Here is a 13,325-nt window from a genome sequence, read left to right as displayed (position 1 = left end):
ATATTGGATGTTGCCCTTTTGTTTAGAGTCATAGGCTCCTCCAAACCTTTATATTGGATGTTGCCTCGTTTGTCTAGAGTCATAGTCTCCTCGAAACACTTTGCTGAATGATGGTGTATAAATCGAGACAAGAGCTACAGTCATCCAGATCATCCATATTCTCTTTATGAAGGTTATAATAATAAGTTCATGCATGACTATAATAATTATGTGCGTTCATGTACGTTGTGACTCTAGGCTTTGCCGGCGTTCTCTACTTCCTCGCTGATATCCTTGACCCCATGCAGTCTCGTTTTCCCGGTTTCGCTCTTCCGCGCGCTTCCTAAGGTGACGTGTGCAATTGTACGTAGTCAGCAAAACAGCATTTGGAAAAATTAAGCGCGTGCAGAACGTCATTCGCCCTTTTTACGGTAAATGGGTCTCGCAGCTCCTTTTACCAATCTGCAGGGAAGTCGATCCGGTGTCGACATATAGTGCTCGATCAACAGGACGACGTTGGGAAAAAGAGGCCCGTCATCAATGGAATATTGAAGGGGAAGTGATTCCTTTTTAGAGAAAAGAGCTGACGCCACAAGTGTGACATCAAATCATTCTTACCAGCGGTTGAATCTGAAAATGTCTGGGTTTTCCCTCAGCGATCATAGATAGAACGTAATGTCCGTCCTGTCGCGTGCTTTCTCTCACTAGGAATAGCCTAAGGGAGCCAGCCCCATTAGTTAAATATTTTCACGTTAAAAATCGCGCCCGGGTTACCCATCAAAATTGCCGTGTTTTACCAGTTTGGCTACGGCTTCTTCTCTTGTCAGATTTCCGTGATACCACGGCTGTTCCAGGTGCGGTTCGTCGTCGGATGTTGCCCTGGTTCGACGTGGAGATCGGGGCGAAGTCCGAATGCCTGGCTGCGGTTGCAGTTGCATCCTCGGTGAAAGGGTCTAAAGAAGAAAATAATAGGGCACATCTATCAGTAGCTCAAATACGTACAATTGGCGGTGAGTGGTTTTGTAATTCATTTCGAGGTGGAGGTAGGGGAGGGGGAGGGGTCTTTGGAGATAGACTGTAGCTATTTCCAGTAGTAGCTGTAGGAGGAACGAGCGGCTGCATCGCCTTTTCCCCATTCGGCGTCAAATTCTCCGGTATCACGACAGGAAGAGGAGCCGGAGGTGGCTGAGAAATAGTCTTAGGGAGACCGCCGCGTGACCAAACCATCTAGCTAAGGCACCTCTTGTACATTCTCTTCGGCTCTCTGCTTTTGAAGTTCTTTTAACTTGACCATTTTCCGTTGGGCCGCCTGATAATTTTCGCGGAGTTGGAGCCCAAACTATAAGTAGATAAAATAGGATTTTTTGTGTACTAGTGTCTATAGGAACGTACTATAGCCAATCGTATTCCAGCCACCCAGGACATATGCGAATCACTGTCTTCAGTACACAAACAACGTATGTCCTTATGAGCCTGACTATGTATAGGCTAAAGCGTCAAATTAATAATAAGTATGCCTATGTGTATGTACATGAATACGTATACTGTTGTACCTTTAGAGCGTATACAAAGTCAGTTGGAGCTTTGAACTCTTTCTTGAAATCTTTTCCCACGAATAAGGTATGTCCTTCAAACTTGACGTGACATACGAGATGCCTTGATTCCTGTGTGGGGTCAAGATCATGCTTTGGGGGGCTATTACGTCAGCTGCCTTACGTGAGATCTCCCCTTAGTTGAATAATACAAACCGGACGATCTCAGCATGAAGAAAGCTTTCTTCCACGTTTTCTTATCGTCTTTGAAACTGAGATTCCCTTCGATTTCGGGAACGCGCCCGGAGCTGGTGAAAAACTCCTGCATCAAAATGAAACTTTGTCTATGTATTCCCTGGGTTAGTTAGTTAGTTAGTTGGTCACCTTTAGGAGAATTGCCTTTGCTCGTTCAGCTTTCTTTGAGCCTGTTCTCGTTTCTCCAGGCGTCATGGCCAAATGTGCGGGAAAATAGCGCTGAGAAAATCAGGAGGACTTAATTAATTTTGCCTCTTGAAAATTCTCGACTCTTTTACCACGGGATGTTCGAAAATGTCGAATTTTAGGACGTCTTCGCGTAGCAGAAATCGATTGTTGCTGCATCGCGGCCAAGACTGATATACACTCAATACAATTTCGTGATCTTCGAGTGGCCGTTCTAAAGAGAAGAAGATAGTCACTACATCCTAAAAATGTGATTTTTTCACCGAGATGCAAGTCGGTCCAATACTCAACGAGAACCCAATTTTTCAGCTCGTCCTGACGATTCTTAGTAACGGCAAGAAAGCAAACGGCCGAAGCGGTCATGTTCTCTTGTACAACGACAGGGGTCGGAGGTCCATCACCAGTGTAGACATCCACAACAATCTAGAGCAAAGAAATCAAATATAAATACGGACGTCTAAGTGGTCACCTGCTGCTCGCTGGCTTTTCGAATCTTTTCCATTGCTATGCGCATTCTCGCTTCCTTCAAGTGCTCCTCTTTTTCCGCCTACATAAAGACCAGACTCTTTTCTTTTCAAAAGGTGTACCATTGTACTGCGTGCCTCGGACATGGTCGTCTGATCTAATTGACTCTTAATTTCGGCGAGCCTTTCTTTTATTTCTACCGTGGATGCCTAGTGACAGAGCGCTTCCCTACTTATCTCTTTCCGGTGCTTATGATGTTACCTGTTTCTCTTTCGGGTTGATAAGAACTACCGGATTTCCTGACAATTCGACTGTTTTTGCTTGGGCGAAGACCTGCGTTGCGGCCAACGCCTCCTGCTCTTTCACTTCGTCTTCGACGTCGACGTGATCGACTATTACGTCCTTGGCCCCCCCGGTGTCGGTGGCGGTGGGGCTGGGGGTGGTTGGGAATACATTGGGAGGCTCCTAAAAATATTATGAATTAGGCACATGAATTTTTTCTTTACTTTTTCGAGGTTTTTTGGCGGTGGTTGTTGGGGCATCGCGAGCGGATTAAAATCCTTCATTTCGTAGAGCAACTTGTCCAAATCAAGATCAGCTGATCAAAATAAAAAAAGAGAGGGTATTTAGGAAAAACGTTCTTTGGTTGAAGTGTACCATCAAGAGGAGCCTAAAAGAGTGACCAATCAAGGAAGGAAATAGAGCATAAGAAAGTTCGGTTTACATTAGAAGATGAAGTCGTCCAATCTGTCGGAGGCTAAGAAAACGAGTGGATGATATCACACTGCAAAAAAAGGGCGAGAACTCACTTTGGGTGCAGATTCCTAAAAAAAGGAAAGACACACATACATCATCAACAGGAAGGGATATCACACTCACTCCCCAACCCCCAATACATTACACGCCAGACAGAAACAAATTTCGGTCATTTTCGAAACAAAAAACGAAAAATCTTACACCCGATAGCGCATTGAGTTCTCCCAAGACGTCATCAAGACTCGATATCTCGTCGGCGAGCGAATCGAGTCGAGGCGTTTCCCATTCCGCGTTCCGCGGCGTCGCGGCGACGGGAGTGAGACTAGCGCCGCTCTCGCTGGCGCTCGCCGACGACGACGAGGCGAATCCGCCGCCGCTCGTGAAAACGGCGCCGGCGTAATCGTTCGATTTGGCGATGAGACGCTTTCGATGGCCGGCGAGCGTGACGCCGATCGCGTTTAGATCGTCGTCGGTTAGATTTCTGAAGTGGGAAGTAAGTACAGTAACTCATGTTTTATTTCGAGTTCTGGTTCCTTATATCTCTTTGCTACAGAGAATTCGTGACGTCATTAGGTCAGTCTCACTTAGGCTATAGCTCTGGGCTACAGTAAAGTAACGCTGGGTAGTCTACTACATGTACAGTAGTAATGTTTTTCATTTGTGTGCGACGCGAAAGGGGGTTACGACGGGGTCGCTTACTGTAGGGAACTTAGATCGTCGTAGCCGTTGTCGATGAATTGGTCGTAATAGCGATCAAGTTTGAGACTGGCGAGCCATTCGCGCACGTCGCCGCTCATCTCGAAAAATCGACGTGCCCTTGCGCGTTTCCTTCACAACTGATCTTGGGATGCACGTCCGTCGCAAACGGCCACAAAAATTGTTAACGCCTCCGGATGTCCGCAACGAAGGTGTTACGGGACATCGCCCTGGCGTCCGGGAACAACAGACGAGGCGCACAAAAATGGAATCTTCGGAAAAACTTCTAAGGGACATCGAAGCTAGCCATCTCTCGACGTTTCTCGAGAGATTCTCAGAAAAAGCGAGTCATTTAGTTGACTGCGAACGTCTCTAAACGCCACTTCGCTTAGAAATTCGACACGGTCGAGTTCGTGAAGAGCCTCACGAGCAAGCAAACCGATCGCCTATGGACAGGAGTGCTCGAAATGGCAAAAGAGCACATATCTCCAGTCGCTCTTGCGGCGAGCGACGCCGACGAAGAGCCGAACTGGGTAAGGAGAGTTATCCTGGAGCCCCGCCCCCTTTTTTTCTATCTCTTCCTAGGATGACAACGCCTTAGGACTCGTTCACCAGGCGACTCGACTCGCTCAAGCAACGCTAGACCAAAACGACGCCTACATATGTCCGTCTTTGTGTGACGTAGCGAGGATCCTTCACGGTAAGAGGAAAAGTGAGTTTATTGTAGCTGAGACACGAGCAATTGGACTTAGGCGTCGTACATGTCGTGCCAGAACAAGTACAAGAATCACTATTGAATCTCTTTATTGAATGGTATGATATAATAATCAATAATCAAGTATATATATTATTTTTCCTCATAAAAACTTCAGGTGGACTGGGGATCGCGAGGCTAAATATGATCTCATAGCAATGACTGTTCCGTGTCTCATTGCTCGTTCCATATCCCCGGATGCGTCAGTAAGAATCGTCTAGACTTTTTTTAAAAAAATTATTTTGGTGTTGTTAATTAAAAGGTGGAGACCGTCAAATGTCTCGTCAAAATGTTTTCCGCTTTACCTCTTTTCGATTTTGACGACAATTCGACTCAGTCTCTTCAAAATCTCCTTTTTCATTGTTTCATTCATCCCCTGTTTCTTTCCACGGACGTCGGCTGCCGTTTTCTCGCTTTTCTCTTTCAACTCGGCTCTCGTTTCGTAGCAAAATTGCACAATCGCGTCAAAGAGAACATCCCCGTCTGCTCAGAAGCGACAATAAACGCATACGGGAAAATCTACTTTAGAGTGTGGAGAGAAGCGGCGGGAGAATATAGAGAGGTTCCACGCTATTCCATATACCCTTAGGTATGGTAGTAGAATTCTTCTCCCCCCCTATAGATGATAGAAAATGTTTGTATTGGGGATTTGATTATGCACGCTGTTTTGGCTCAACGGAAGGGAATCTACAGCATGGCCAGGCGTTTGCGACACGTCAGTAATTAAAATTTATATTTATAATTATTACGAAAGAAATTGATTAGCTCTTGAGTCATTTTCACGAGAAGAAAACCGTGACAGGAGTCGACGAAATGCTCTGTAGATTATACTCTCCTATTTTATGGCGAAATCTCACTGTAATAAATGTGTACCTCTACTTTTAGTATTTGACGCTTCAAGAGAATTGTTTTTCTAGGCGACGAATCCTCACGTACGCGCCAATGCTGTCGCTCTTCTCGTTGAAATTTTTCCACTGCGAAATCCTTCGGCACCCAAAAGCGAGTTCGACGCTCTCGTTCAGAAGCAGCTCGAAGCCTTAGATGTATATATAATACATACGCGTATTATTAATTTTTTAGTAGATAGATGCGCATATCTTTTTTGGAAGGGGCCGACTCTTCTCTCTTGCAATAAATTGCAATAAAATTACAAGGAAAGGGCCGACTCTTTTCTCTTGCAATAAATTACAATAAATTGCAAGGAAGGGGCCAACTCTTCTGTCCTGTAATAAATTACAGTAAAATTACAAGGGACTGGCCAACTCTTCTCTATACGTTTGAACACGTTTGAACGTTCAAACCCCCCCGTTTGAACGCCCCGTTGTAGTAGATGTAGTAGTTGTAGTAGATGTAGTTGTTACAAGAGAGTCTGTCGGCCAGCCTCTTGTACTTTCACTGTAATTTATTACAAAAGAGTCTGTTGGCCATCCTCTTGTAATTTCACTGTAATTTATTACAAGAGAGTCTGTTGGCCGCCCTCTTGTAATTTCACTGTAATTTATTACAAAAGAGTCTGTTGGCCATCCTCTTGTAATTTCACTGTAATTTATTACAAGAGAGTCTGTTGGCCACCCTCTTGTAATTTCACTGTAATTTATTACAAGAGAGTCTGTTGGTCATCCTCTTGTAATTTCACTGTAATTTATTACAAGAGAGTCTGTTGGTCATCCTCTTGTAATTTCACTGTAATTTATTACAAGAGAGTCTGTTGGCCATCCTCTTGTAATTTCACTGTAATTTATTACAAAAGAGTCTGTTGGCCATCCTCTTGTAATTTCACTGTAATTTATTACAAGAGAGTCTGTTGGCCACCCTCTTGTAATTTCACTGTAATTTATTACAAGAGAGTCTGTTGGTCATCCTCTTGTAATTTCACTGTAATTTATTACAAGAGAGTCTGTTGGTCATCCTCTTGTAATTTCACTGTAATTTATTACAAGAGAGTCTGTTGGCCATCCTCTTGTAATTTCACTGTAATTTATTACAAAAGAGTCTGTTGGCCATCCTCTTGTAATTTCACTGTAATTTATTACAAGAGAGTCTGTTGGCCGCCCTCTTGTAATTTCACTGTAATTTATTACAAGAGAGTCTGTTGGTCATCCTCTTGTAATTTCACTGTAATTTATTACAAGAGAGTCTGTTGGTCATCCTCTTGTAATTTCACTGTAATTTATTACAAGAGAGTCTGTTGGCCATCCTCTTGTAATTTCACTGTAATTTATTACAAAAGAGTCTGTTGGCCATCCTCTTGTAATTTCACTGTAATTTATTACAAGAGAGTCTGTTGGCCACCCTCTTGTAATTTCACTGTAATTTATTACAAGAGAGTCTGTTGGTCATCCTCTTGTAATTTCACTGTAATTTATTACAAGAGAGTCTGTTGGCCACCCTCTTGTAATTTCACTGTAATTTATTACAAAAGAGTCTGTTGGCCATCCTCTTGTAATTTCACTGTAATTTATTACAAGAGAGTCTGTTGGCCACCCTCTTGTAATTTCACTGTAATTTATTACAAGAGAGTCTGTTGGTCATCCTCTTGTAATTTCACTGTAATTTATTACAAGAGAGTCTGTTGGCCACCCTCTTGTAATTTCACTGTAATTTATTACAAAAGAGTCTGTTGGCCATCCTCTTGTAATTTCACTGTAATTTATTACAAGAGAGTCTGTTGGTCATCCTCTTGTAATTTCACTGTAATTTATTACAAGAGAGTCTGTTGGTCATCCTCTTGTAATTTCACTGTAATTTATTACAAGAGAGTCTGTTGGCCATCCTCTTGTAATTTCACTGTAATTTATTACAAAAGAGTCTGTTGGCCATCCTCTTGTAATTTCACTGTAATTTATTACAAGAGAGTCTGTTGGCCACCCTCTTGTAATTTCACTGTAATTTATTACAAGAGAGTCTGTTGGTCATCCTCTTGTAATTTCACTGTAATTTATTACAAGAGAGTCTGTTGGTCATCCTCTTGTAATTTCACTGTAATTTATTACAAGAGAGTCTGTTGGCCACCCTCTTGTAATTTCACTGTAATTTATTACAAAAGAGTCTGTTGGCCATCCTCTTGTAATTTCACTGTAATTTATTACAAGAGAGTCTGTTGGCCACCCTCTTGTAATTTCACTGTAATTTATTACAAGAGAGTCTGTTGGTCATCCTCTTGTAATTTCACTGTAATTTATTACAAGAGAGTCTGTTGGTCATCCTCTTGTAATTTCACTGTAATTTATTACAAGAGAGTCTGTTGGCCATCCTCTTGTAATTTCACTGTAATTTATTACAAAAGAGTCTGTTGGCCATCCTCTTGTAATTTCACTGTAATTTATTACAAGAGAGTCTGTTGGCCGCCCTCTTGTAATTTCACTGTAATTTATTACAAGAGAGTCTGTTGGTCATCCTCTTGTAATTTCACTGTAATTTATTACAAGAGAGTCTGTTGGTCATCCTCTTGTAATTTCACTGTAATTTATTACAAGAGAGTCTGTTGGCCATCCTCTTGTAATTTCACTGTAATTTATTACAAAAGAGTCTGTTGGCCATCCTCTTGTAATTTCACTGTAATTTATTACAAGAGAGTCTGTTGGCCACCCTCTTGTAATTTCACTGTAATTTATTACAAGAGAGTCTGTTGGTCATCCTCTTGTAATTTCACTGTAATTTATTACAAGAGAGTCTGTTGGCCACCCTCTTGTAATTTCACTGTAATTTATTACAAAAGAGTCTGTTGGCCATCCTCTTGTAATTTCACTGTAATTTATTACAAGAGAGTCTGTTGGCCACCCTCTTGTAATTTCACTGTAATTTATTACAAGAGAGTCTGTTGGTCATCCTCTTGTAATTTCACTGTAATTTATTACAAGAGAGTCTGTTGGCCACCCTCTTGTAATTTCACTGTAATTTATTACAAAAGAGTCTGTTGGCCATCCTCTTGTAATTTCACTGTAATTTATTACAAGAGAGTCTGTTGGTCATCCTCTTGTAATTTCACTGTAATTTATTACAAGAGAGTCTGTTGGTCATCCTCTTGTAATTTCACTGTAATTTATTACAAGAGAGTCTGTTGGCCATCCTCTTGTAATTTCACTGTAATTTATTACAAAAGAGTCTGTTGGCCATCCTCTTGTAATTTCACTGTAATTTATTACAAGAGAGTCTGTTGGCCACCCTCTTGTAATTTCACTGTAATTTATTACAAGAGAGTCTGTTGGTCATCCTCTTGTAATTTCACTGTAATTTATTACAAGAGAGTCTGTTGGTCATCCTCTTGTAATTTCACTGTAATTTATTACAAGAGAGTCTGTTGGCCACCCTCTTGTAATTTCACTGTAATTTATTACAAAAGAGTCTGTTGGCCATCCTCTTGTAATTTCACTGTAATTTATTACAAAAGAGTCTGTTGGCCACCCTCTTGTAATTTCACTGTAATTTATTACAAAAGAGTCTGTTGGCCATCCTCTTGTAATTTCACTGTAATTTATTACAAGAGAGTCTGTTGGCCACCCTCTTGTAATTTCACTGTAATTTATTACAAGAGAGTCTGTTGGTCATCCTCTTGTAATTTCACTGTAATTTATTACAAGAGAGTCTGTTGGTCATCCTCTTGTAATTTCACTGTAATTTATTACAAGAGAGTCTGTTGGCCACCCTCTTGTAATTTCACTGTAATTTATTACAAAAGAGTCTGTTGGCCATCCTCTTGTAATTTCACTGTAATTTATTACAAGAGAGTCTGTTGGCCACCCTCTTGTAATTTCACTGTAATTTATTACAAGAGAGTCTGTTGGCCATCCTCTTGTAATTTCACTGTAATTTATTACAAGAGAGTCTGTTGGCCACCCTCTTGTAATTTCACTGTAATTTATTACAAAAGAGTCTGTCGGCCAGCCTCTTGTACTTTCACTGTAATTTATTACAAAAGAGTCTGTTGGCCATCCTCTTGTAATTTCACTGTAATTTATTACAAGAGAGTCTGTTGGCCGCCCTCTTGTAATTTCACTGTAATTTATTACAAAAGAGTCTGTTGGCCATCCTCTTGTAATTTCACTGTAATTTATTACAAGAGAGTCTGTTGGCCACCCTCTTGTAATTTCACTGTAATTTATTACAAAAGAGTCTGTCGGCCAGCCTCTTGTACTTTCACTGTAATTTATTACAAGAGAGTCGCTTATCCAGACTCTTGTAATTAGTTGTAGTAGATGTAGTAGTTGTAGTAGATGTAGTAGATGTAGTAGATGTAGTGACGTAATTGTCTTTGAAATTATTAGTTATGCGCCTTTTTTTCTTACTTATATAGTCCATGCTTTTTGATGATTTTCCGACGGCGAGGGCGATCGCGGTGTCGGGCGTTTGTCGCGTGGCGACTCTTTTCTGGGAACTGCTTCCCAAATCGACGCTCAAGCACTTGATAACCAAAGTGGTACGCTATATAAGGCTTTTCTCTATCGACGACGAATTTACGCTTATAGGTTCAAGATTTGGCTTTTGACCCGGCTTCAAGTTTAGTGAGAATCGAGGCTATTAAAGTAAGGTTATCTCGGACGATTTCGCTTTATTTTCGATTTTTCGAGGGTCTCACGATGTTACTGGAAAACCGACTTAGTCACCCCCTTCTGAAAACACTCCTTCCCTTACTTAAAAACCACATTCACGACACCACAGCGAGAGTTCGCGTCGTTCTTGTCGACCTTCTGAAAGTCGTAAAACATCAGCCCTTTATGAAAGTAAGATAGGCAAAATTTGAGTTAGTTTTAATTAGATAGGACGTGCGTACTTAGTATTGGGCCGTAGTTCAATTTGACGACCTACTCTACCGACTTCAGACGGACTGTCGTGCAGTGAAAGTATCCATTGTCGATCTTTTACTCTCATCGGCAATGGAACGGAGTCCAGAGGAACGGGTACGCAGGGGGGAAGGGTTTACGTACAAATCGCGAATTCTGGGGCCCCCTTCGACGTTCTAGATCGACAGATGCATTGCCCTATTGCGCACCAATCGCTTGGCAACGTATAATTTCTACAAATTTGCCTTTGCACGAATGTCAAATTCAGCAATAGGTGAATTAATAATTACGGGATCCTCGATTTTTTCTCTATAATACTGTGCCCGTGCTCTAGCTCAATTTCTTGAGCTGTTGATTTCGTGCGTGTTGAGCGTTCTCGGACGGGGAGACGTTTCGTCTAGTTTCCGCGTTTCCACGGAGAATTTGAATTTGTCTGAGAATGCCGACGAAGTGATCGGTCTTCTCGAGATCGCGGCACTCGCTTCGAGTTCCTTTAAGAAAATGGTTAGTAGAGTAGTCACGCGTTGCGATGTGTCATTGAGAGCACTTACTAGCCTTTGAAATTGACTGCAATGCTGAGGAGATCGATTCCCGTCCTTTTGGAGTCGTTTTCCGTAAGAGAATGCGATGCACGTTCTCGTAGGGGTAGATTTTTTACGTGTTAGGACAAATCAGCTAAGCTGGCCGTTCTTTTGATTGCCTCTCGTTTGCCTGAAGCTTCAAGACCTGATATAGAGTACGTTACTTACACATATACGCCCATGCAGTCAATGTACCTGCTCCTAGTTGCATGAAATATCTCAAGGAGAAGCCCCAATGGGCTTCTGCGGAAAACTACGGGCCTTTTATTGAGTGCCTTTGCTTGTGGCGGCAAGGCGGACGCCTGCTTGATTTAATTCATGATTGGCTCAGAAGGAAGCCTCTGAAGAATGATAAAAAGGTTTCAAAATTACTAGCTGCATGTTCTTTGAGTAAGGGCATTGTTTTGTAGACGAGCAAACGCAGAAAAACGAGCAAAGAAAGGGAAAATTATCCACGAGTGGCCCTAGATTTCTTAGAGTACATTTCCGTAAGTTTTAATGCGATGAAATTTGACGGAGAATGTTGGCATGCGTAAATAGTTGAAGAGAGACATCATCGATAGTTTGGCGAAGGAAAAGGAACGACTTCAGAATATCACCGAATCTTTGAAGACTCTGATTGTACGTAACAGTGAAAAAAAACCTGCGTTTTTATAGTAGCGTTCGTTTCCAGGAAAATAGCATAGACGATCAGGAGATTTCTTCGGATGCTATGACGATTTTGGTTAGACTTTGGCTTTTTCTTCTCGTACTGAAAAAGGTAGGGGGGGAAGCAAAGAATGTCTAAGGGACGATTTTGACGTTTTTTCCGCGCAGGGCGATGAGGACGACAGTTTGCAGATGATCAATTGGGCTGGAGAATTGATAGAAAAACGGTGAGTCGACGACAGGTAAATTGCCAATCAATCACGCACTATTACAGCGAAATCGACGAGACCAATTCAACCCAAAGTCATTTTCAGGGCGTAGTCGCGGTACCCAAAGATTTCGCCCCCTTCTTTTCTTTATGCCGCTTTTTGTAGACCCTCTTTGACGGATGCGTTGAGGTGATTCGTCTGGGCGCTGATACGACCCGTTATCGTTGTCGTCTGAACGAGCTCGCCGCTCGTCTTTTCTCGGCAACAGGCAGGTCAATTCGTAGACTCATAACAGACTCCGAAACCTCTTTGTACGTAGAATCGGCGGAACCCTTCTTTCCGAGTTGTTTCAAACTGATTTATCAACTGTCCCAGATTTTATCTCGACCGTACGAGGACCCACCGACCTGTAAGAGTCAGTGGGACGATGCTAACGCGTCTCTATAGCGAGCTATTTTGCATACAGGGCCAGGCAATCAGCTAACAACACTCTGCCAACAGTTTCTACCCGTATTCTGCAAGGAAATCGACACAGACGCCAGCGTAGCTCATAAAGTAAGCTCGCGACCCCTCACCTCTTTATAGTAAGGGTTAGAGGGCTCCGAACGTTTTAGAAGGACCGGTCTCTGGCATCCTAGGAAATCTTACCTCCTCGCCATTAGTAGAAAATCTTACCTCCTCACCATTAGTAGAAAATCTTACCTCCTCACCAGTGGTAGAAAATCTTACCTCCTCACCAGTAGTAGGAAATCTTAGCTCCTCACCAGTATGCCCGCTTTCTAGATAAGGCGCTTTCATTCTGCCTACACCGAAATGCTCCTTTCGTTTAACCGCCACGCGACCGTCGTCGCTTCCCGCGACTCCGTTACCGCTACGCCTATGCATAGCGTCGTTTGCGTTGTACTCAAAAGCATCGGGGACGCTCGCGCTGACGACGACGACCGTTCAAACGATCTAGCGCAGGAAATAGGAGCCTTGACTCCTGCCTCGTTCTTTCTACTCAAACCTCTCATGAAAACGGCGTTATTGAAGCAGTAGGCCACTTTTTCGACGAGTTTCGTCTCTAAGTGGGCTGTCGCCTTTAGGGATTTTTTGAGTAAGCTGAGTCGTTGTGTCGATTCAGGCGCTATTTCGTCGAATCCGAAATCGCTACATGCTGCATTGGATATTGTTTCCGTTTTTGCTCGCGGTAAAATTTCAGCTTGATTTGAAAAACGAAAATTTTTATTTTGTTTTACAGACGGACACAGTGACGTCAGAAATGTGCTTTCAGCTATCAAAAATCAGCTCCATAATATCCCAGCATCAATGTAAGTTTTAATTAAATATAATTAAAATACATTATTTTTTTAGATCTGGAAAAGAACGTCTACTTGTTTTTGTCGAGAAACTTGTGTAATGAGTCACTGTTGTGTTGGCATTAGCCCAGGCGCGCCCCTCGCACTCCCTTGCCCGTCCTTTCCTCTCTCGTTTAGCGTGCGTCA

General features: G+C 42.4%; 2 protein-coding genes across 2 annotated transcripts; one reads left to right on the top strand and one right to left on the bottom strand.

Moving 5' to 3' along the window:
* Positions 1 to 135: 135 nt before the first annotated feature.
* LOC136194622 (growth factor receptor-bound protein 14-like) lies at positions 136 to 4,059 on the bottom strand. Its single transcript, XM_065983815.1, has 20 exons — positions 3,873 to 4,059; positions 3,375 to 3,654; positions 3,227 to 3,241; positions 3,142 to 3,174; positions 3,075 to 3,087; positions 2,924 to 3,015; positions 2,679 to 2,882; positions 2,555 to 2,626; positions 2,422 to 2,499; positions 2,216 to 2,375; positions 2,045 to 2,166; positions 1,896 to 1,985; positions 1,696 to 1,833; positions 1,533 to 1,643; positions 1,372 to 1,467; positions 1,220 to 1,318; positions 982 to 1,164; positions 754 to 932; positions 598 to 694; positions 136 to 545 (listed from the first exon to the last, which is right to left on the bottom strand). The coding sequence occupies exons 1-20, from the start codon at positions 3,968 to 3,970 to the stop codon at positions 393 to 395; spliced, it is 2,313 nt and encodes a 770-aa protein (XP_065839887.1). The 5' UTR covers positions 3,971 to 4,059; the 3' UTR covers positions 136 to 392.
* Positions 3,417 to 13,284, top strand: LOC136194620 (condensin-2 complex subunit G2-like). The gene is made up of 31 exons (XM_065983813.1): positions 3,417 to 3,666; positions 3,727 to 4,212; positions 4,262 to 4,402; positions 4,455 to 4,569; positions 4,622 to 4,682; positions 4,742 to 4,829; positions 4,886 to 5,185; positions 5,246 to 5,338; positions 5,389 to 5,481; positions 5,541 to 5,666; positions 9,917 to 10,039; positions 10,089 to 10,145; positions 10,191 to 10,343; positions 10,398 to 10,520; positions 10,584 to 10,677; positions 10,738 to 10,907; positions 10,958 to 11,017; positions 11,069 to 11,139; positions 11,190 to 11,343; positions 11,395 to 11,472; positions 11,525 to 11,605; positions 11,658 to 11,744; positions 11,801 to 11,859; positions 11,907 to 11,958; positions 12,007 to 12,109; positions 12,161 to 12,250; positions 12,308 to 12,396; positions 12,625 to 12,875; positions 12,927 to 13,030; positions 13,082 to 13,151; positions 13,195 to 13,284. The coding sequence occupies exons 2-31, from the start codon at positions 4,021 to 4,023 to the stop codon at positions 13,238 to 13,240; spliced, it is 3,324 nt and encodes a 1,107-aa protein (XP_065839885.1). The 5' UTR covers positions 3,417 to 3,666; positions 3,727 to 4,020; the 3' UTR covers positions 13,241 to 13,284.
* Positions 13,285 to 13,325: the final 41 nt, after the last annotated feature.

This window comes from Oscarella lobularis, chromosome 13 (assembly GCF_947507565.1).
Source record: "Oscarella lobularis chromosome 13, ooOscLobu1.1, whole genome shotgun sequence".
Taxonomy (NCBI): domain Eukaryota; kingdom Metazoa; phylum Porifera; class Homoscleromorpha; order Homosclerophorida; family Oscarellidae; genus Oscarella; species Oscarella lobularis.
The sequence above is the reverse complement of the archived record's forward strand: the minus strand, read 5'-3'. Positions and strand labels throughout refer to the sequence as shown.